This window comes from Ceratotherium simum, chromosome 23, assembly GCF_057802395.1.
Source record: "Ceratotherium simum simum isolate JZ-2026a chromosome 23, ASM5780239v1, whole genome shotgun sequence".
Lineage (NCBI taxonomy): Eukaryota > Metazoa > Chordata > Mammalia > Perissodactyla > Rhinocerotidae > Ceratotherium > Ceratotherium simum.
Genome location: NC_141922.1, coordinates 47869427 through 47892154, shown reverse-complemented (window position 1 = coordinate 47892154; position 22728 = coordinate 47869427). Strand labels below are relative to the sequence as shown.

The 22728-nt window shown below is 39.6% G+C and overlaps 1 protein-coding gene across 1 annotated transcript in view; it reads right to left on the bottom strand.

Moving 5' to 3' along the window:
* Nucleotides 1-985: 985 nt before the first annotated feature.
* The window catches only part of LOC147914027 (uncharacterized), a 67847-nt gene continuing 46104 nt past the window's right edge, over nucleotides 986-22728 (bottom strand). Inside the window, exon 4 of the mRNA XM_087447123.1 lies at nucleotides 986-1383. Coding sequence (XP_087303249.1) covers nucleotides 1323-1383 — 61 coding nt within the window. The 3' untranslated portion in view covers nucleotides 986-1322. The remainder of the gene's footprint in view (nucleotides 1384-22728) is intronic.

The window sequence follows — 22728 nt, the reverse complement described above, 5'->3', positions numbered from 1 at the left end:
CAAAATGAAAAGACAACCTAACAATTGGGAGAAGATATTTGCAAACCATACATCTCATAAGGGCTTAATCTCCAAAATATATAAAGAACTTATGCATCTCAACAACAAAAAAACTAACAACCCAATTAAAAAACAGGCAAAAGACCTGAACAGACATTTCTCCAGAGAAGATATACAGATGGCCAACAGACACATGAAAAGATGTTCAAAATCACTAACATCAGGGAAATGCAAATCAAAACTACAATGAGATATCACCTCACGCCCGTCAGAATGGCTATAATTAACAAGACAGGAAACATGTGTTGGAGAGGATGTGGAGAGAAGGGAACTCTCATACACTGCTGGTGGGAGTGCAAACTGGTGCAGCCACTATGGAAAACAGTATGGAGATTCCTCAAAACATCAAGGATAGAACTACCATATGATCCAGCTATTCCACTGTTGGGTATTCATCCAAAGAACTTGAAAACACCAATTTGTAAAGGTACATGCACCCCTGTGTTCATTGCAGCGTTATTCACAATAGCCAAGACTTGGAAGCAACCTAAGTGCCCATCAAGGGACGAATGGATAAAGAAGCTGTGGTATATATACACAATGGAATACTACTCAGCCATAAGAAACAATGAAATCCAGCCATTGGTGACAACATGGATGGACATTGAAGGTATTATGCAAAGTGAAATAAGTCAGAGGGATAAAGTCAAATACCGTATGATTTCCTTCATTAAGTAGTAGATAATAACAACAATAAACAAACACATAGGGACAGAGATTGGATTGGTGGTTACCAGAGGGGAAGGGGGGAGGGAGGAGGGCGAAAGGGATAATTCGGTACATGTGTTTGGTGATGGGTTGTAATTAGTAGTTTGGTGGTGAACATGATGTAATCTATGCAGAAATAGAGGTATAATGATGTACACCTGAAATTTTTACAATGTTATAAACCAATGTTACTGCAATAAACAAAAAATTAAAAAAATAAATAAAAAATAATGATTTTATTTACTTATTTATTTTCACCCCAAAGCCCCAGTGGATAGTTGTATGTCATAGCTGCACATCCTTCTAGTTGCTGTATGTGGGATGCGGCCTCAGCATGGCCGGACAAGTGGTGCGTCAGTGTGCGCCCGGGATCCGAACCCGGGCCGCCAGTAGCGGAGCGCGTGCACTTAACCGCTAAGCCACGGGGCCGGCCCAAAAAAACTGCAATATTTTGAAGCAGTTATGTAGGGCAAACAGTCTGAAAGAAGGAGGGTCTCAGAATGTGACCATCTGGTGGTGCAGTCCTTGAGATGCCAGATCATCCCTTTTTCTTGTCACCGGTGATGGATGCCAGCAGAGGGCTCTTTTCTGGAGGTCGTTACATTCCTGGGAAAACTTAAAGAACAAAGTTACTGCCTTATCGCAGTAAGGAGGTCTATGTACAAGCCAAGGCTGAGAAAGTAGCAGAGCATGCATATTGCTCATGAGCAGGTGCGGACTTATCCAGGCTACGTGCGAACTAAAGCATTGGTGACAAGCAAAGGGAGTGTCTTGTGGATCAGGGTCATTTATAATTTCAACATGGTTCCCCTCTACAAGATGGCTTCCTTTATGCTAACTTACACTAACCTTTGGCTATATTTATCCTAGCTATTTAGGCAGCCCTAACAATTTCACAATTTAAAGAAAAAACTAAGGAATCTCAGATATAGCCATTATTAAATGTTCTGACCATGAAAAAGTAAATCTATCTAGCTTTTCATTTTTTTGTTTTTGTTTTTTGTGAGGAGATCAGCCCTATGCTAACATCTGCCAATCCTCCTCTTTTTTTGCTGAGGAAGACTGGTCCTAGGCTAGTATCTGTGCCCATCTTCCTCCACTTTATATGGGACGTCGCCACAGCATGGCTTGCCAAGCAGTGCGTCGGTGTGTGCCCGGGATCTGAATCGGTGAACCCTGGGCCGCCGCAGCGGAGCACGCGCACTTAACCGCTTGCGCCACCAGGCTGGCCCCAGCTTTTCAGTTTTTAGTAGCTTTTTCAGCACAATTATTTCATTTAATCATCAAAACCAACTTGTGTTACCTAATGGCCATTTTAGGAGATCCAAATATAGTTTATTCATAAAAGACATTTTAACAGTTTTTAAAAAAATTTTGACTGTGGGGTGTGACTTTGATTTAGGCAAAATCAAAAACAGTTGTTTAGAAAGACAAGATATGTCATAAATATTTTTTTTTTTTTTTTTTTTTCCCCTAAAACCCCAGGCGATAGTTGTAAGTCATAGTTGCACATTCTTCTAGTTGCTGTATGTGGGATGCGGCCTCAGCATGGCCGGAGAAGCAGTGCGTCTGTGCGCACCCGGGATCCGAACCCGGGCAGCCTGCATCAGAGCGCACGCACTTAACCGCTAAGCCACGGGGCCGGCCCTGTCATAAATATTTAAAGATAAGAAATATTTACAGGCAACATTGTCAAAATACATAGCAATAAACAACAATGGTTATTAGAAACAAATTTTTTTCAAGAGTAAGGAATCTTGTTAATTGAGAAATAATTGACATATAAAATTATATGTTTCAGTTGTACAACATAATGATTCCATATTTATATTTATTGCAAAATTATCATCACAGTAAGTCTAGTTAACATCCATCACCACACAGTTATGAATTTTTTTTTCGTGTGATGGGAACTTTTAAGATCTACTCTCAGCAACTTACAAATATACAATACAGTATTATTAACTATAGTCATTATGCTGTATATTACATCCCTAGGACGGACTTATTTTAAAACTGGAAGTTTGTACCTTTTGACCCACGTTACCCATTTTGCCCACCCTCCACCTCCTGCCCCCCACCTCTGGCAACCACCAATCTGTTCTCTGTATCTATAAGTTTGGTTTGTTTGCTTGTTTGTTTTAGATTCCACATACCTGTGAGACCATGTGGTATTTGTCTTTCTCTGTCTGGCTTATTTCACTCTGCATAATACCCTCAAGGTCCATCCATTTTGTTGCAGATTGCAAGATTTCATTCTTTTTTATGGCTGAATGAATAATCTATTGTATATATACCACATTTTCTTTATCCATTCATCCACATCAATGGACACTTAGGTTGCTTCCATGTCTTGGCTATTGTAAATAATGCTGCAATGAACAGGGGGTGCAGTTATCTTTTCAAGTTAGTGTTTTTGTTTTCTTCTGATAAATGCCCCAAAGTGGAATTGCTGGATCTTATGATAGTTCTATTTTTAATTTTTTGAGGATTCTCTGTTTTTCATAGTGGCTGCACCGATTTACATTCTCACCAACTGAACACAAAGGTTTTCTTTTCAACACGTTCTTACCAACACTTGTTATCTCTTGTCTTTTTTGTGTGTGTGTGAGAAAGATCAACCCTGAGCTAACATCCATGCCAATCCTCCTCTTTTTTGCTGAGGAAGACTGGCCCTGAGCTCATATCTGTGCCCATCTTCCCCTACTTTATGTGGGACGCCGCCACAGCATGGCTTGACAAGCGGTGCATCAGTGCACACCTGGGATCTGAACCCAAGCCGCCAGCAGCAGAGCGCGTGCACTTACCCGCTATGCCACAGGGCCAGCCCCACTCTTGTCTTTTTGATAATAGCCATTCTAACAGATGTGAGGTGATATCTCACTGTGGTTTGATTTGCATTGCCCTGATGACTAGTGATGTTGAGCACATTTTCATGTACCTGTTGGCCATCTGTATGTCTTCTTTGAAAAAGTAAGGAATCTTTTAAAATATGATTTGAGAGTATGTCAAAAAATCTATCAACAGTTGTGTGTGACCAGAAGGAATTTCTTCTATTTGGGACATAAAATGTTCGTCATTTTACAGAAAAAAAGACTCATGTTCTAATTATACTCCTTTACTCCTTTTGTACATTCATATAATGATTTTCATTGAAGTATTTAACAATATACTTTTATATGTATGTGTTTAGTCATATATGGGTATATAAATACACAAATAATTGATACATCTAAAGCTTTAAATGTATTTTAAAACTTTAAAATATTGACTTATCAATATATTAAATAAAACAATGTGTGTGTGTATATATATATAATCATAGTTGTTACCATTTTGAAAAACCATAATAATTTTTTAAATAAATAAACATAGATGTGTATTAAAAAAAAAAACCTGTGCAATAAGTAAAGCAAATATTGTTCCCCCTTTATGGGTCAGGAAAGTGAGAACTGGAAAGATAAAGTGATTTTCCCAAGGTTACCCAGGAGAGACACTCATCCTTTCATTTGACACATGCTGGCTCTGGCTCTGGCACAATGCTATGCACTGGTGTACAAACACCAACAGGACATACCCTCATCCTTGATGAACCACATCACTATCTTGAATGCAAGTCTTCAAAATCTTAGATATGTATAAAACAACTGACATATTAACAGACTATGGAAAAGGCACTCTAATATCAAGTCAGGAGACCTAGGTTCTAATTTGACTCTTGTAGGGGAGGAAGACTATCCTCTACCCACCCTGGGTCCTTTCTGGCTGGGCTACAAATTTAATCAACATGAGACTGAATAGCAGGAGAAAATCAAATAAAGCTTTATAATATGTATACATGGGAGAGACCAGGGAAACTGAGTGACTCGACAAAATGGCAGATGTTGTCATCTTAAATAGCATATTCAGGTAAGACAAAGGAGGATGTTGGGGGTGGGAGGAGTCAGCTATGGGAGATTACCAGAAAAGCACAGTAAACAACAGTATGCATATTTAAGTCCTTGCTTTCCACATTGATGAGTTTCTAGAGATAAGGTCATCCCCCCTTCTTCCCAGTACAGAGAGGGAGATGCATTTAAAAATGGAGATTTTCCTTATGAATGTAAATGTCTTTTACAAAGAGTAACTTCTACTTTTACTTGGTTTTGAGAGCTTTGGTAAGAATGGGCTTAGCAAGGACCCTCCCAGTCTATCCATACCCAGAGTGATCTACGGGAATGGCCTGTCCTGGGGACAGGCCTTCTATCTTAAATTCTTTTAGGCAGCTAGTGGGGAGAGGTTAAAGTTTCTTTCAGAGAAAATAATCGAGGTAAAGAGACATATTTTGAGGTAGCCAATTCTGATCCCCCACACTCCAGTAGTTGAGAGTCATTTGAGAAAATTACTGAAACTATGCCAATCTTCAGTTTTCTCAGCGATCAAATAATGAGAGTGGCCCTGAGGTGGAATCCCTAAGGACCTACCAATATCAAAAATTCAATGAAATATAGAGCGTTAAGAATTGGTCCTTAAATGTCCTCAGTCAAAATTTATACCATCATGTGATGAATGTACCTTTTCTTATGAGCTTGCTACTTTTGTAAGATAATCACTTTTTAAACACAATCTGATAACAGTAATTGTTTCATTTATTACTAATGCACTTTTATTTTTTTTATTTTTTATTTTTTTTTAAAGATTTTATTTATTTATTTTTTCCCCCAAAGCCCCAGCAGATAGTTGTATGTCATAGCTGCACATCCCTCTAGTTGCTGTATGTGGGATGCGGCCTCAGCATGGCCGGAGAAGCGGTGCGTCGGTGCGCGCCCGGGATCCGAACCCGGGCCGCCAGCAGCGGAGCACGTGCACTTAATCGCTAAGCCACCGGGCCGGCCCTACTAATGCACTTTTAAACCATGCAAATTAGTGCCACCCAAAGCTCAGATACCTCAAATTAAATCCAAACCTTCACAAAATTATTTTTTTCAACAAACATGTATTGAATTCTTAGAGGAGAAAAAAATGAAAAAGAAGCACTGTTGCCCTTAAGGAGGTCAGATTAGGGACAAATGGAGAAAACCAAAACAGAAACAACTATCCATAATGTCCATCTCTACTAAAAAACAATCAGGCCTTAGATGCTCTGGAAAATCTTCACTAAACACAATATGGAAATCAGAAAGAAAATGACACAAGCTTTAGTTCTGTTTATAGTATTTTATCTCTTTAAAAGAAGTCAGAAACAAATATGGTACCTGGTATGTGTGGTACATGGAATCCTTGTTATATTCTGCACATTTGAGATATTTAACAATTTGAAAGCGAGCAAGTTTTCTCATATATTGGTTCATATTTAAGAAAAGAAACAATTAGAATAGGTGGCAGAGGGTCAGAGAGAAACACCCGGTCAGGTCTCTTGGGAAACAGCCTACTAGCCTTCTCCTGGCTTGTGGGGATGTCACCGACTAGGCAGCTTCAGAAACTCAAGGGTGGGTTTGGAAGCATTTCACTGTTTATCCAAGTTGTGTTTTTTCTTTTTGTATGTTAAGGAGATGTAACCACCAACCACCCTGAAACTGACCAAGCCTCACCACAAGAGCTACACCCGTGTTCTTCGCCTTATTTTTAATGCTAAGATCTCTCCAGGAGGAGCTTAGGCCTCATTACCATAACCTGCAGTGTATGTGGAAGCATGTTTTCCAACTGAGCCTGTGCAAATGAATACCCACCTCTCCCTTTTGAGTATTCATTCCCCATCTGAAATAAAAGGTCCTGCTTCCCTTTGTTCAGGGACACCATGACTTTGGAAATGATTCCTCATGGCCTCCTATTTGCTGCAAATACACTTTACTTTGTGAGACAACTTCCACTGGTGTAGAGTCTTATTTAACTCACCAGGAGGCAAACACAGCTGGTTTGGTAACAGGGATAGTGTATATAATTGACTTTTTCAAAACAAAGACCACGCGAGTTTGTTTATTTCAGGATGACAGTTTCTTAATGAATTAGAGAGAGAGAAAGAAAGATGTCTTGGAGAAACTGCTCTAAACTCTGAGGAGAATCACCATTTCTGCTCACAAGAAAATATCCCATTTGGATGCAATTCTTGTATTCTTGGCTTCCTTTTCAAATGTTCGAACAGTAAAATGTCTCTCACATTTTCTTCTTAGGAATCTACCATTGGCCATTTCAGTGTCCATGCCCATTATGACCGTCATTTATTTGTAGACCAGTGTGGCTTATTATGTCGTCCTAGATATGCCTCCTCTCCTGGTTAGTGATGCTGTTGCTGTGGTAAGTTTGAAATGATCCACTGCTCTTTGCCTTTATTGAGATTTTTTTTCATGAGGGGGAAATATAAGCAATTTGCACCTCTCTGTGCCAGACTCGTTGAAAAAAATGAGGAAAATAATAATATGGGAGCATTGTGAAAATTAAATGAGTTAATACATGTAAAGCTTACAACAAAGCTTGTCATAGTAATTAAAGTTCACTCTCCACTATTCTTGTTATTGCACTATCTTCAGATCAGAAAGAAATACTCATTACTGTCACAATTATCAACTAAAGACCACACTATACATACTAGGCAGCATCAGGAGCGGTCGTTCTGATTCCCTATGGCAAGTTAAGATGGACCCACAAAAAATAGACATGGAATTTCCTGGTCTAACCTGCTCACAGCCAAGATGGTCAACACGGACCAAATGGAAATTTCCTTCCATATCCATGACCCGAGTGATTTTCAAGAGGCTTGACTTAACTCGTCCAATGTGCTGCCCAATGAGCCAAGACTGTGTCGACAGCAAATTCACACGAGGAGGTTGGCTGAGAAGACTTGTGTCAGGGATTGACTGTGTCCACAATATCCTAAAGTGTAGTCTGCTTTCACTCCCTTTCTTTTTAACCTTTTACTTCCACCTTTGGAAACACTCCAGAATGGATATCCCTAGGTCTGAGTCCCAATCTGCCGCATTTTATGAATAGATATATAGCTTTCTGTAAAATGAAGAAAAAAAGAAGGAAGAAAAATATTTTGAGGCCTAACATGACAGTACAGTTTGGCCTAATGTGCCTTTATAAATTTAGCGTTAGGTCGTTGAGGGGAACTGAATCTAGAGAAATGTTTGTAAACACGGATGATGTGTGTATCAATTATTTTTCTTTCAGGTTAACTGACAGTTCATTGATACTTCTCTACATAAACCATAAGGATCATCATCACAGGGCAAATTTTGACATAATCCATACAGTTTATCAGTTTCTTAAGTAGCACTGAGGCCATGCCATTTCATTCCAAATCTCTGTCCCCTGAGATTAGTGCCAAAAATAAACTGTGGATGCCCAATAATGAGTTTTCTTTTTACTAATCATTTTCTTTTCTTATCCCTCACCCTTAGACATTTGATAATAAGGTCCTTGACCATGTTCAGGGGCTAGTTCCTTTTACAGTGACCATGTCTTTTTTCAGTGGCCTGAACTCATTATAGCATCTAGGTCAGAAAATCAAATGTGCTGTGGGCTGTTGATGTGTTCAAAGCACAGCTAAGGGAAATCAACAGCTTCTTCTTTTTTTTTTTTTTGTGAGGAAGATCAGCTCTAAACTAACATCCATGCCAATCTTCCTCTTTTTGCTGAGGAAGACTGGCCCTGGGCTATCCGTGCCCATCTTCCTCTACTTTATATGGGACGCCGCCACAGCATGGCCTGACAAGTGGCTGCATCCGTGCGTGCTGGGGATCCAACTAGGGCCACCAGCAGTGGAGCACGAGCACTTAACCGTTACGTCACGGGGCCCGCCCATCAATAGCTTCTTATGTTCAGTGGCACTAATGAACAAGCCAAGCCTTCTGATTACCTCTTGGTCTTGTATTTATCATAAACCTATCTTGGGGATTTCAAATGCTAAAATAGGTACTCTGTTCGGTTATGTTTGTCTTTCACTAATTACGCATTAATATGACCCATTTAAAATGGACTTTAGAGGCTGGCCCCATGGCGTAGTGGTCAAGTGCGCGCTCTGCTTGGGTGGCCCGGGGTTCACAGGCTCGGATCCCGGGCGCGCACCGACACACCATTTGTCAGGCCATGCTGTGGCGGCGTCCCATATACAGTAGAGGAAGATGGGCACGGATGTTAGCCCAGGGCCAATCTTCCTCGGCCAAAAAAAGAGAGGAGGATTGGCATCGGATGTTAGCTCAGGGCTGATCTTCCTCACAAAATAAAATAAAACAAAACAGACTCTAAAAAGAGTCATGTCTTTTCCAGGACGTGGGAAAACAAGGCGTGCATGCAAGCAGCTCAGTAATGTCACATGCTGCACATCATCGTTGGTAAGGATAGCTGCAAAGCAAAGCGCAAATATGGGAAAGTGTCAAGTGAATGAATATAAAGGGAATGGAGCCAAATGATGAGCAGAGCAAAACAGGCTGTGAAAAAATCAATACCAATACACACTTGCCCCCCAAGTATGCTTAAAATTCCCTCCTGTTTGTCTACCCCAGATCCCCTGATTCGCCACATTAGCCGCCCCACAGCTGGCTAGAATAATGGTGGGCAATCAGAAAACTGATCAGCAAACTAATCACAGAGAGAGAAGAGGAGATTAGGGTGTGGATGTGCTCGAAGAAGATTTTGGGGAATTGCTTCTAATTTGGGATGGTAAGAATGGAGCAGTTCCCAAGAACATTTGAGTCTAGCCCATTTTTATGGAAATGGTAACAACAAATTAGATTTGCTAATCTTATCTCATTTACTAAAACAAATACTGTGAAACTGTTGCTGATGATGGTATCATCCATTATCCTTACCTTTGAGTTGACTAAACCAGCTCATTCAAAGTGATCTAATGGATTTATCCAGGATGCTATGCTAGTAAGTAGCAGAGCTCAGAACTAAAATCTTTTCTGTCTCCAGCCTCCGTGGCCTTTCCACCACATCACCCCTCCTCTTGCCATTGGTGACGGAAGTCTACTTCTGCCCAGTGAAAGAAATGGTTTGGCTAGATTCTTCATTCCTTCTTGGTTGTGTTGTTCAGTAGTTGCACTAAATCTCAACTGGCAGCACTGGGTTCTGTCTGCCCATATCTCACCCTTCTCCTTTACTCCTCATAAGTGACTAAATCAAATGGCAAGTACACGGGGATTTCCAGTCCTACTGTCTTGCTCATGTGTGGTCTTTGATTTTTCTGGAGTAATGAGAAAAAATGCACCTCATTACATGTGCCATCTGAATTTCTCTCTCTTTCTTGCCACGCACATTTACATTAGAAATACCCGTCACTGTGTTTGCAGAGCATCTAGCTGATTACAGCTAAAGCCTCTCAGTCTTTTCACCCATTTTTCAGGCTCTTTTGTGTAGGCTCAAGAGAAGGGCATCTCCCCTGCTGTTTAAGCATGATCCCCGTGGAATGATTCACACTGGTCCTGGCACTTCTCTTCAATGTAAATAAATCTGATATGCACTTTACAGAAACTGTTATTAGCAAGAACTCGTCTCTCGTCCCAAACATTTTCTATATTCATTTATTTGAGAGTATTCACAGATCTCCACCCAGCTTTAAAATAAAGAGCACAGGGGCCTATGTCTTGCTGAGTCCCAAGAGAGCATCTTCACCTATGAGGGATCTAAGATCCTGGGCCAGAGACTGACCAGAGGCAGACAGAATGTGGATTCTGAACCAACACATGCCTTCCTCAGGTCCTCTGTCCTCCTACACCTTTGATGGGACAGTTAGGAAGCAAAGTCATTTCTGTCCTTCTTGAGTTCCTACTAGAGTTTCAAGAGTTTTGCGTTTGTAACCTTAATTATAGTATGGTCATGCCAGCATTAGTTTTTCTCCAATAAATAACCATGAGTGAAGATCTTTTCTTCCCCTGCCTGTGTGCTGATTATAGTAGCACTATCCGTTCTGATTATACTTGTTTTTTCGGTGCTTTAGGAATTTGAGAGTGGGGGAAGGGAAGTGGGTATAAAGATGCTGATCTCTCCTCTATGCCTAGAGAACCATTCAGCTGGCTCACTTCTAACCACAAAAGGGGACAGTGCAGACATTCATTTGGCTGAATTCCTAATTTTCCATTTTGTCTGTCCATATATTCAAAAAACAAAAAACAAAAAGCAAAGTGTGTGAACATCCTAAGCTTCATTTCAGTCTCTTTGGCCCTTCTTGCACTTCCAAATTTTAAGGATGGATCATCTACTGCAGCTAGGAAAACTCTTCTCTATGCATTTACATTTGAACATCATCCCCAAAATCATTGCCAACGAAGTAAAAGATAGAGAAATTGCTCTTAGTGACTATTAAAAAGAGGTCGTTTTTTTTTTAATATATAGGACTAAAGTTTCTGTCCTATCCAGTTTTCCACATATAAAGACTTATTTCTATGAATCATTGTAAAGATAAAAATATATTTTTTGATTGAAAATTACTTGTTCCTTGGAAACCCTATAAATGGAGGATTTAACATCTTTTCTACTGATATAGCTTGTGGAAAACATCAGTGATCATTGCTTTAAGCATCTCAGACTCTTATTAATTATCACTTATTCAGTATTTGCTAGGTGCCAGACATGGTGGTAGGGACAAAGATTTCAGAGATAAGTAAGATGCAATTCTGTCCTCAAATAACCCATGCCTAATAATAAAAACAGGTTTAACATGGAGGTAGTTGGAAGCCAATTGTTAGTGCAAAATAAGAATTATCTGGAATGAAGCTATAATAGTGTGAAGGGGGTGCAGAGTTGCTTTGGGATGATCCAGGAAGGTTTTCTAGAAAGGTCCTCCTCTCTTGAGTTGGCTTTAAAGTTGGGTAAAGGTGATGAAATACACTGACAGTTAAAGGCAGTTTAGGTGGAACTGAATATGTGCAGATCATGCAACATAGTACCTGAAGACTGAGTGAGAATAAGAAACAGGCCTTGCTAAGCACTGTCTGGAAGAAGAGACATAACTTAACCAACAATTGCAATGAGGCATGCCTATATTACAACAGAGTGAGCACAAAGTCCAAAAACTGCATAGACGAAAGCATTTCACTCAGCTCTGCAGTTCAGGAAGGCTTCCCAGAGCAGTAATGCTTTAGCTGAGCTTAATGAAGAGGAATTTTCCAGGTTGTCAGGGAGTGGGAAAAGGGGACAGCTAAGAAGGAGAGATTGTATAGGAGAAGATACTGGACATAAAATGGATAATTTGTACTTAGTTGTTCAGTGTTTAATGTGTGCTAGACACTGGATGTCATCATGAGATGAGACGGAGACTGAACTTGGACAAGACATACGGTCTTTTAAAAAAGTAAATCACATAATTTCACTCTCCTACTTAACGACCTCCAAAGGTGGTTTCTCTTGCAAACAAAATAAAATCAAAATTCCTTAGCATGACCCACAGCGCCCAATAGGATCAGGCCCTGACAATTTCCACAAGCTCATCTCCTGCCACATCTATTATACTCCCGTCCCTCCGGCCTTCTTTCTGTTTTACAGGACAAACCTTTTGCTTCCCCAAGGCATTTGCATTTACTGCTCCCTGGACTGCTCATTTCTCAGCTTTTAGGTCTTAGCTCAAATGCTTGGATAAGTCTTTCATTAGCATCCTAAGATAGTAGCCCTCTTTCCCCACCCTACCGCCCAAGACCATCTCTGTCCCATCTCCTTGTTTTACTCTCTCATAGTATTCTTTTTTCTTTTTTTTTTTTTTTTGTGAGGAGATCAGCCCTGTGCTAACATCTGCCAATCCTACTCTTTTTTTGCTGAGGAAGACTGGCCCTGGGCTAACATCCGTGCCCATCCTCCTCCACTTTATACGGGACGCCGCCACAGCATGGCTTGCCAAGCGGTGGGTCGTTGCACGCCCGGGATCCGAACTGGCGAGCCCTGGGCTGTGGCAGCAGAGCACGCGCACCCAACGGCTTGCGCCACCGGGCCGGCCCTCTCTCATAGTATTTATTACAACCTAAAAATGTCTATTTATTTGCTTTGTATTATCTGCCTCCTTCAACAATACTATAAGCTCTTTGGAAACAAAGATCTTATCTGTCTCTTAGACACTGCTCTATTCTCAGCATCTAAAAGACTTGGAAATTATCTGTTGAATAAACGAATGAATAACTATCATGAGACTAAGTAAGCTGAGGAGTGTTCATGATCAGGACAAATGAGATTAGTTTAAAGGGTTTCCCTGAGTAGGGTTTTCCAGAGTAGAAAACTTAAAGGCTGAGTTGATGAAGATATGAATAATAATCCATGAGGAACTATATTATAAAAGGTTCTTTAAGAAATGATCTTAACTTAGTAAGCATGACTATATTCATTGTGGATGTATTCATGGTGAAATCCTGGAAATGTATATAATGAATTCAAAATTTCATCTGTATAACACTATATATACACTCTTTGTTTTGGTAGGGCATGGTAGCTATGATGTATCTTCTGGTGGAAGACATCTTTCCACTTCAGCTGTTAGTTTTGTCAGGCTCTTGATTATAAGATTAATGTACGGAAGGAAAAGATAGCCTGAAAGACCAAGGCCAAGCAGAGTAAGTGAAATATATACTACCCAGAAATGCCTCACCATGTTGCTCAAAGATTTTTCAACTAGTATATATGTATGCGCTATTTATATGGCTTCATGTTAAAATTTGTTAAATAGAAGAAATAACCTATGAGAAGCAAAGACAACTTTTAAAAAATTATTCTCTACTCAACACTTACATATCTAGGAATTTATCCTCAGGATAAAATTTAACAGAAATGAAAAAATATGTATGACAATGTCAATATACCTTTGTTTATAAGAACAAAAACAAACAACAACAAAAGAAAATACTCATCAACTTGATTGAGAATTGTATCGCTAATAAAAGGATATCCATATAAAACACAGAGAAATATTTATGACAAAATATTTAAATGAAAATAAGATAATACAATATAGCATTAGTAGTACAGTATGTTGGGTAAAAAACAGACTTTGGAATATGACAATGCTGATCTAAATCACATTTAGTTACTAATGAACCACACGACCCTGGGCATTTCCTTTAACCTTACTAAGTCTCTGTTTTCTCATTTGTAAACTAGAAATACCAATCGCACCAATTGTATCTCATAGAAACAATTTTTTATTAACTGGAATTTACTTATTATAAAAATTTTATTGAAATTTCCCATTAAAAATATTCATGTGAGGGGCCAGCCCCATGGCGTAGTGGTTAAGTTCGGCGCGCTCCGCTTCAACGGCCTGGGTTTGCAGATTTGGATCCTGGGCACGGCCCTACCCCACTTGTCAGCGATGATGTGGCGGTGACCCACATACAAAAATAGAGGGGGATTGGCACAAATGTTAGCCTTTTTTTTTAGCTTCCTCAGCAAAAAAAAAATTCATGTGAAAGTCAGTTACTCACAAAAATCATCACCTTCTTTGCAAAACACTTTACATTTTAGATTTAACTTTTACATCTCACCATTGAAATAACCAACAGAACCTGCTGCTGTGTTGTGAAGTGCTTTGCAGGACTTGATAACTACGCAATCTTCCAGGTGAACGATACATAAAAATTAAGATCTAAGACTAAGCAATAGAAATAAAGTGCTAATCACTTAGAGAAGTTATGGCTCTCATTTTGTTTTCTTGCATTACATTCTTATTTATCATCATCAGCCATTTTTCTTAAAAAGAAAGTATAATGAAGTTTCATTTAGAAATTGAATTAAGAGGAGTTGAACTATTAAGAGTATGACAAAGGAAATAATAAACCACATAGAAGAGGAAAAGAAAGCAAAATAAGTAAAGAATGTTTGTAAAGAGAACAGATGAAGTGGGTTGATGAAATGGAATAATACATCTGTGTATAATTTTCACAGTTGGCTATGATTCCAGTGATGTGATAAGATATGTATGAGCAGCATTTAACATACTCAGTGGTTTCATTTCAATTCAGCAATTCTAAATCCATAAAATTTAAAAATGCTGAGATAATATGGCTTGCTGTTTCTGGCTCGCAGATCTGCACTGAAGTCTGTAACACAACATACATCACCAAGCTTACTACATTGCCCCCTTACTTTAGTGATAGAAGACTGTGGATGATACCACATTGGGCTACAAATACTAACTAGCTTATCTGTTCCTGTATCGTTGGCAGCACTCGATGAATATTATAAATACCAACAGTCATTTTTATTGCCTGTTCTGTAAGTTTCTTGGGAGATTTATACCCTGCTACCTAAAGATGTTTTTCTTTTTTTTTTTTTTAATAATTAGTGCTATAAATTTGAAACCTTGCAGTAATATATCCCAATCTATTTCCATCCAGATAATTGGGGGTAGAAGTGAATGTGTTTCTTAAATATAAGGCACATGGGGCTGGCCTGGTGGCGTAGTGGTTAAGTTTGTACACTCCGCTTTGACGGCCCAGGGTCCGCAGGTTTGGAACCTGGGTGCAGACATACACACTGCTCATCAAGCCATGCTGTGGCAGTGTCCCACTAACAAAATAGAGGAAGATGGGCACAGATGTCAGCTCAGGGACAATCTTCCTCAAGCAAAAAGAGGAAGACTGGCAACAGATGTTAGCTCAGGGCCAATCTTCCTTACCAAAATAAAAAGAAATTGTAAGGCACAGATAAAATAATTTTAGTTTTCCATTCTCTTGACGCTTTTCATGACCAAATGAAGACTGGGCTAAGATTTCAGTGTTGGGGAATTCCCAAAGACAGTCACAAGTCATGTCTTCACATGGCCCCATTTTCCTGGGTTTAGGGTCATCTTAAATGTCACAATCAGCTCTGAATTTGTCACTACACAAGCAAAACTAAATCTATAATTCTGGACCCACTGCTCTCATCGCTGACATGAGGTGCAGCCATGCAGCGGAGCAGAACTAGGGAGGCCAGCTGCGGCAGTCGGAAGCATTTTACACGGAAAGTAGAGCTGGTAGAATAAGAGCAAGTGTCAGAGAGAACAGGCCAACTGGTAGCTCCTATATTTAAATGATCATTTATTTTTGTTTCCTTTTATCCCTTGCTAAGTCTCTTCTTTCCTGCAGTTTATCGCTTGTTTACCTTCTTCTGGTGATATTCCCTCTGTACACTGATACAATCAACTCCTTAACTGAAACTGGAATTTTTCTGTCTGGAATTCCTGTATATTTCTCGGGAATCTATTTACCAGTAAAAAAAATGACCTTCAAGTTTACAAAGACTCTATGGTAAGAAATCCAAACTCAATTTTCTTTCCATTGCGCTATTTGACTTACAATGCTAACCATGCAAATGGAGTAAACACTTGTAAAATGCAAGGACTTCCCTCTTTCACTTCCTTCCAAAACCCATGCACACATACACATCTGAAAGCATTTTGCAATGTGTCCAGCACAAAAGGGGCACTTACGAATGTTACTTTCCCTTTCCTTTATGTAGGACAGTGTCTTAGTCACCAAACATTGTTTTAGAGAATTAGTGGATAAAGCAAAAGGCAGAGAGAAAATAGCTCAGTGGTTAGAAATATGAGTTTTGGCATCAGACCTGGTTTTGAATTCTGGCTTCACCATTCAGCAGCTCTCTCTCTCTCTTTTTTTTTAGTGAGGAAGATCAGCCCTGAGCTAACATCTATTGCCAATCTTCCTCTTTTTGCTGAGGAAGATTAGCCCTGAGCTAACATCTGTGCCCATCTTCCTCTATTTTGTATATGGGATGCTGCCACAGCATGGCTTGATGAGCGGTGAGGAGGTCCGTGCCCAGGATCTGAATCTGCGAACCCTGGCTGCTGAAGCAGAGCGCACGAACATAACCACCACGCCACTGGGCTGGCCCCAGCAACTCTCTATCCTTAGGAAAATCACTTAAATTCTGATTCTCAGTTCCCTCATGTGCAAAGTAAGGATAATACCATTTAGGCCATAGGATGGTTGTTAAAAGTAATGAGCCATTGTGAGCAAAGCACTTAACACAGTGACTAGCAGATAATATATACTCAATTACAAAAATAAAAAATTTTAAATTAAAAAAAATAGGGCAGGGCCGGCCCCGTGGCTTGGCGGTTAAGTGCATGTGCTCTGCTGCTGGCGGCCCGCGTTCAGATTCCGGGAGTGCGCCAACGCACTGTTTCTCCGGCCATGCTGAGGCCGGTCCCACATACAGCAACTAGAAGGATGTGCAGCTATGACATACAACTATCTACTGGGGCTTTGGGGGAAAAATAAATAAATAAAATCTTTAAAACAAAAAAAATAGGGCATACTCACTAATCATTAGAGAAATGCAAAACAAAACCACAATGAGCCATCAGGATAGCCACTATCAAAAAAACAGAAAATAGTTAAGTATTGGCAAAAATGTAGAAAAATCGAATCCTTGTGCACTGCTAGTGGGAACGTAAAATGGTGCAGCCTCTATGGAAAACAGTAAGGAGGTTCCCCAAAAAACTAAAAATATGATCCAGCAATCCCACTTATGGGTATATAATCAAAAGAATTTAAAGCAGGATCTTGAAAAGATACGTAAACACCCATGTTCACTGCAGCGTTATTCACAACAGCCAAGAGGTAGAAGCAGCCAAAAGTCTGTTGATAGACGAATAGACAAAGAAAATGTGTTGTATACACACAATGGAACATTATTCAGCCTTAAAAAGAAAGAAATTTTATCACATGCTACAACAAGGATGCACCTTGAGGACACTATGCTGAGTGAAATAAGCCAGGCACAAAAGGACAAATATTGTATGATTCCACTTCTATGAGATGTCTAGAGTGGTCAAAATCATGGAAACAGAAACCTGAAGGGTAGTTGCCAGGGACTGGGGGAGGGTGAAATGGGAAGTTGTTCAATGGGGATAGAGTTTCAGTTTTGCAAGAAGAAAAAGTTCTAGAGATCTGTTACACAACAATGTGAATATAGTTAACACTACTGTACACTTTTTTTTTTTTTTTTTTTTTGGTGAGGAAGATCAGCCCTGAGCTAACATCCGATGCCAATCCTCCTCTTTTTTGCTGAGGAAGATTGGCCCTGGGCTAACATCCGTGCCCATCTTCCTCCACTTTATATGGGACGCTGCCACAGCATGGCTTGCCAAGTGGTGTGTTGGTGCAGGCCCGGATCTGAACCTGCAAACCCCGGGCTGCTGAAGCGGAGCGCGCACTTAACCGCTGTGCCACCGGGCCGGCCCCAACACTACTGTACACTTAAAAATGGTTAAGAAGGTACATTTTATATTATTATTTTTTTTTACCAAATTAAAAAAAAATTTTAAATAGGTCATACTAAAAAAAGAGTGTTCTTTAAGGACATGCTGTCCAGGCCTTTTCCAATGCCAGAATAGAGAAAGGAGAGGAGAAAGGAGAGACGAAGGCGAAGAAAGGAAGTAATGGCTTTCAGCTCTTAAAGTCTGTGGAGTTCCTTCAGCTTGGAGGGAGAGGAAAGGCTGGGTCACATAGAAAAGGCTGATCAGAAGCATACTTTCTCCCTCAGCTTTGGGGATACTCAAAAGAGGAGAGTAGAAACGACCTATCATGGCTAAGCAAGTATCTGTGAATGTATTTGTATAAATGCTTCGCCTCAGAATTGGAAATGAGAACTGTTGAGAGGAAGGAAACAAAACTTGAAAAGGAGGGAAGGAAGAAGGTATTATAGAAAAAGCTTATAGTTTGGAGTCAAGATGATGAGTTGAAATCCTCTTTCCACTATTTGCTTATCTTTCCCGGGAATGAGTTTATTCATCAGTAAAAATGGGGATGATTATGCTTTTCTGACAGATGTGTTATGAGAGTTAACCCCAGATATTGTGTGTGAAACATTCTTTTTATCCCGTGAAACACAATGCACGTTTCATTTGTGATTTTTATGGATAAGCAACTCCAGCTAATGACCACAACAGGGAAGAACAGTAAAATGTCTACATGCCTATTCACGGGGCTAATCATCTATTATGTTGATATCTACTGTTAGTCTTGTTTATGAATGTCAATATTAATTCAGTACAGGGAAGTGGGGGATAATTCTTATATTCAAAGTGAAAATGTGGGGCCAGCCCTGTGGCTTAGCGGTTAAGTGCACGTGGTCTGCTACTGGCGGCCCTGGTTCGGATCCCTGGCGCGCACCGATGCACCGCTTGTCCGGCCATGCTGAGGCGGCGTCCCACATACAGCAACTAGAAGGATGTGCAACTATGACATATGACTATCTACTGGGGCTTTGGAGAGAAAAAGGGTAAAAAGGAGGAGGATTGGCAATAGATGTTAGCTCAGGGCCAGTCTTCCTCAGCAAAAAGAGGAGGATTGGCATGGATCTTAGTTCAGGTCTGATCTTCCTCACAAAAAAAAAAAAAAAAGTGAAAATGTGACAACTTACTCCCGTGCATTACAAGTAATAAATCAGAGGTTATTACTTAAAACAAGGAAATAGTTTAATGTGTTTTAAGGGCAAATGATTGTCTTGAATCATGGCTCAAGAATGTGATTCTATTCATTGTTCTCCCTTTCTCTAAAGATAATCTTAAATATTTGCTAAAGGTAATAACAAGATTCTTTCTACTTCCAAAGAGAAAAAAGGAAATTTCACCATGTAAGATGGGAGATGAAAGAACTTTCGCACAATAAGACTAATGTGATAGTGGATTTTTTTTTCCTGAAGGGAAATAATGGAATCTTTTTCTCTGGATTTTTGATAAAAAATCTCCCATGTCTTAAAGTATGATGGGGAGAACATCCATTTAAATACCTTGTGGAGCCATAGTTCACAACATTTAGACTTAATATTTCCCCAAATTGTGGTTCATTAATGTGATTTCCCATGTTTTGTTTTTCTCTGTATGCTATAGCTTCAACAACAAAATACATTTGGTTGCTGTGCTACTCTTGCCTAAGGGATTTGGATGATGAACAAGGAAAAACCAAAGAAAAATCTAAGTAGAACTCAATGTATATTTACAACCATGTGCCTTTTTCTAAAATGGCTTGGATTTCTCTGTAGCCTAATTTCTTTATCAGTTTCTTTTTTCATATTGTGATTAACCCTTTCTTTGCTGGAGTTGGTTTACTGCTGGACTTTTTTAAGTATTTGGTTAAATACTTTGGATCTCTGTTTTGCTTTATTTTTGCATGAAAGTTCTCTCAATATCTATAACTTGGGCAGGAGGATGCATACCTCATATCAAGGGCATACACTTATGATCTTAAGGAATTCATTAACAGAAAGTTCATAAGTAGTATTACAATCGCAAAAGTAAATAATTAAATAAAAGTATAGCTCTACCCTAAGTAGTCATTGCTTTCAGTAGCTCATGGTGAACCAATGTCAGGTTTTTTTGCCAATGTTTTTTGAACACTAATAGTAATGACGTTGTTCCACTGGTTTCCATTCACTGATCTACTCTTGGTTCATATCAACTGTGACCCTTTCCACTTAGGTATCTCTTTGAATTTGCTCTCAACATATCCTGTTTCTTTTTTTTTTTCCCCCAAAGCCCCAGTAGATAGTTGTATGTCATAGTTGCACATCCTTCTAGTTGCTGTATGTGGGACGTGGCCTCAGCATGGCCGGAGAAGTGGTGCGTCCGTGCGCGCTGGGGATCCGAACCCAGGCCGCCAGCAGCGGAGCGCGCGCACTTAACTGCTAAGCCATGGGGCCAGCCCTCAACATATCCTGTTTCTGTGCAGACACTAGGGAGAGAGGAACTTGCATGTATATGTGGGCAGAAAGAGAAAGATGAAGGGATAGAAGGCTTTCAGGAAAGTAAAAATTTCTATGAAAATCCCCAGTGCATTTTTTAAATATCTTTTTTTTTTCTCCCCAAAGCCCCTAGTACATAGTTGTATATCTTATATACGACTTACATACAACCTATACCTAGTTGTAGGTCCTTCTAGTTCTTCTATGTGGGATGCCACCTCAGCATGGCTTAGATGAGCAGTGAGTAGGTCTGCGCCTAGGATCTGAACCAGCGAACCCCGGGCTGGCGAAGGGGAACGTGCAAACTTAAACCGCTGTGCCACTGGGCCAGCCACCCCAGTTCATTTTTTAGAAAAATACTACAAATAACTTTGTGAATCATCCAATCCAACTGTTAGCTGTCATACAGCAAATTCTTCAAAATGGGAACATTTAAATAGAACTAAATGACACGTGTTTTGTCAAGTTTCCTTACTTCTCTAAGTAAACCAAGAGTCTGCCATGGAGATTGTTCTTCAATTAGGCTTCGCACCCATTGCATTATGGTTTAGAGGAATGAGCACTAGAATTGGAGTCTGGATTCTAGACCTGACTTTGTCCAGTAATGTGACCTTGGGCACTTTTCCTTAACTCATAGGCTTTCCTTACTCTCTGAAGTCGCCTAAAATTTCTACCATTAGAGATTGGGGAATAGTATTTCATAAGAATTCATAAGTCCAAACATCATCTAGAAGGAAAAGAAACAAACATGCCTGCTCTGGGCTCTCATATGAAGACATCAGTTTGAGTTGCCTTATTGGATCAGGCAGACACTGTGAGGTGTGGAAGCAAAGAACAGAGACAGTTGATTGAGGTTGAACACGTCAGTGAAGGGAGAGATGTTTTGGTTATCCTGGTGTCCGCATGCTTTCCTTTTTTCCCCAAGGCCATGGCTGCCTGAGAGAAGTGGGAGTGACATGGCTTGAGGACAGGTTGTAGGGATGGAAGGAAGACAATAGCCCAAAAGTGTCGCCAGGAAGCTAGGAGAAAGACATTGCCCTGATACTTTTCAATAAAGTTCAGGAGTGAGGATTATATCTGAGGTTGCATAGGAAAAGGGGAAGGTTAAATATGGAATCATGGAAAACATAAAAATTATATCTTTATTCAAGTAATAAAAGCATATTGTGGAAAAGTTAAAAGGTACAGATGATCACAAAATAAGCTCACTACATATAAGCACAAAAATAAGTACTATTAACATTTTGCTGCATATCATTTCAGGTTTTTTATATATAAATCTATACATAAATATATACCTTTTAAAAATAGGCATATTCTTGGGGCTGGCTCTGTGGCATAGTGGTTTAGTTTGGTGCACTCTGCTTCAGCAGCCTGGGTTTGTGGGTTTGGATCCCAGGCCTGCACCTACACCACTCATCAGCCATGCTGTGGTGGTGACCCACATACAAAATAGAGGAAAACTGGCACAGATGTTAATCAGGGCAAATCTTCCTCAAGCAAAAAAAGAGGAAGATTGGCAACAGGTGTTGGCTCAGGGTAAATTTTCCTTAGCCAAAAAAAAAAAAAAAAAAAAATAGGTGTATTCAAAAGTGCCATCAATTTTTAGGTTTAGTAGAAATTGTATTATGTTGATGAGAGGTTTGTTTGCTTTTCGAGATACACTACAATGGCCTTTAAAATTGGGAGCCTCTGTGCCATTCAAATGTGTACTTCTGTACCTGTGAAAATTATCAGATTCTACTATCTGTGGGCTGTGCTTGCTAGACAAGTCTTAAATTGTGTATTTTTAAAATCAAGGCTATATAATTTCTTGTAGATCATTGTGAAAGGGTCAATAAATGAGAACAGTTGTTTCTCTAATTTCCATTTAACATCTATTAATTTCATGTTAGTAGGACCATTAAGTTGTTACCAAGCAAAACAGTATTTAAAACAAAATTTAAAACTATTTGTGGCCTACATATATTTAATCCTGGCTGGAGATAAAGCTTCATAATGCTGTTTAATTCATCACATTAACCAGCTTTAAAACACAGACCTTTATAGCAGGCAAAGCATTTCAAGATTTATATACAGTTAGCCTATAAAGTTATATAGCTTGAAAATTAATGTTTCATTGTGAAGAACTCTCAAGTTGCTTGTAAGGCAAATCTAATTAAAAGGATATATAAATATTTTTGAAAAAATGGTCTCGATGTCTTAGCACAAATGTCCTCTTCTCTATGAAGCCTAACCATCCTTTTTAACTCTACCTGACCTTTCCCACTTTCCCAAATTCTTGATCTCCTTTATCCTTTCCCCTACTATTTT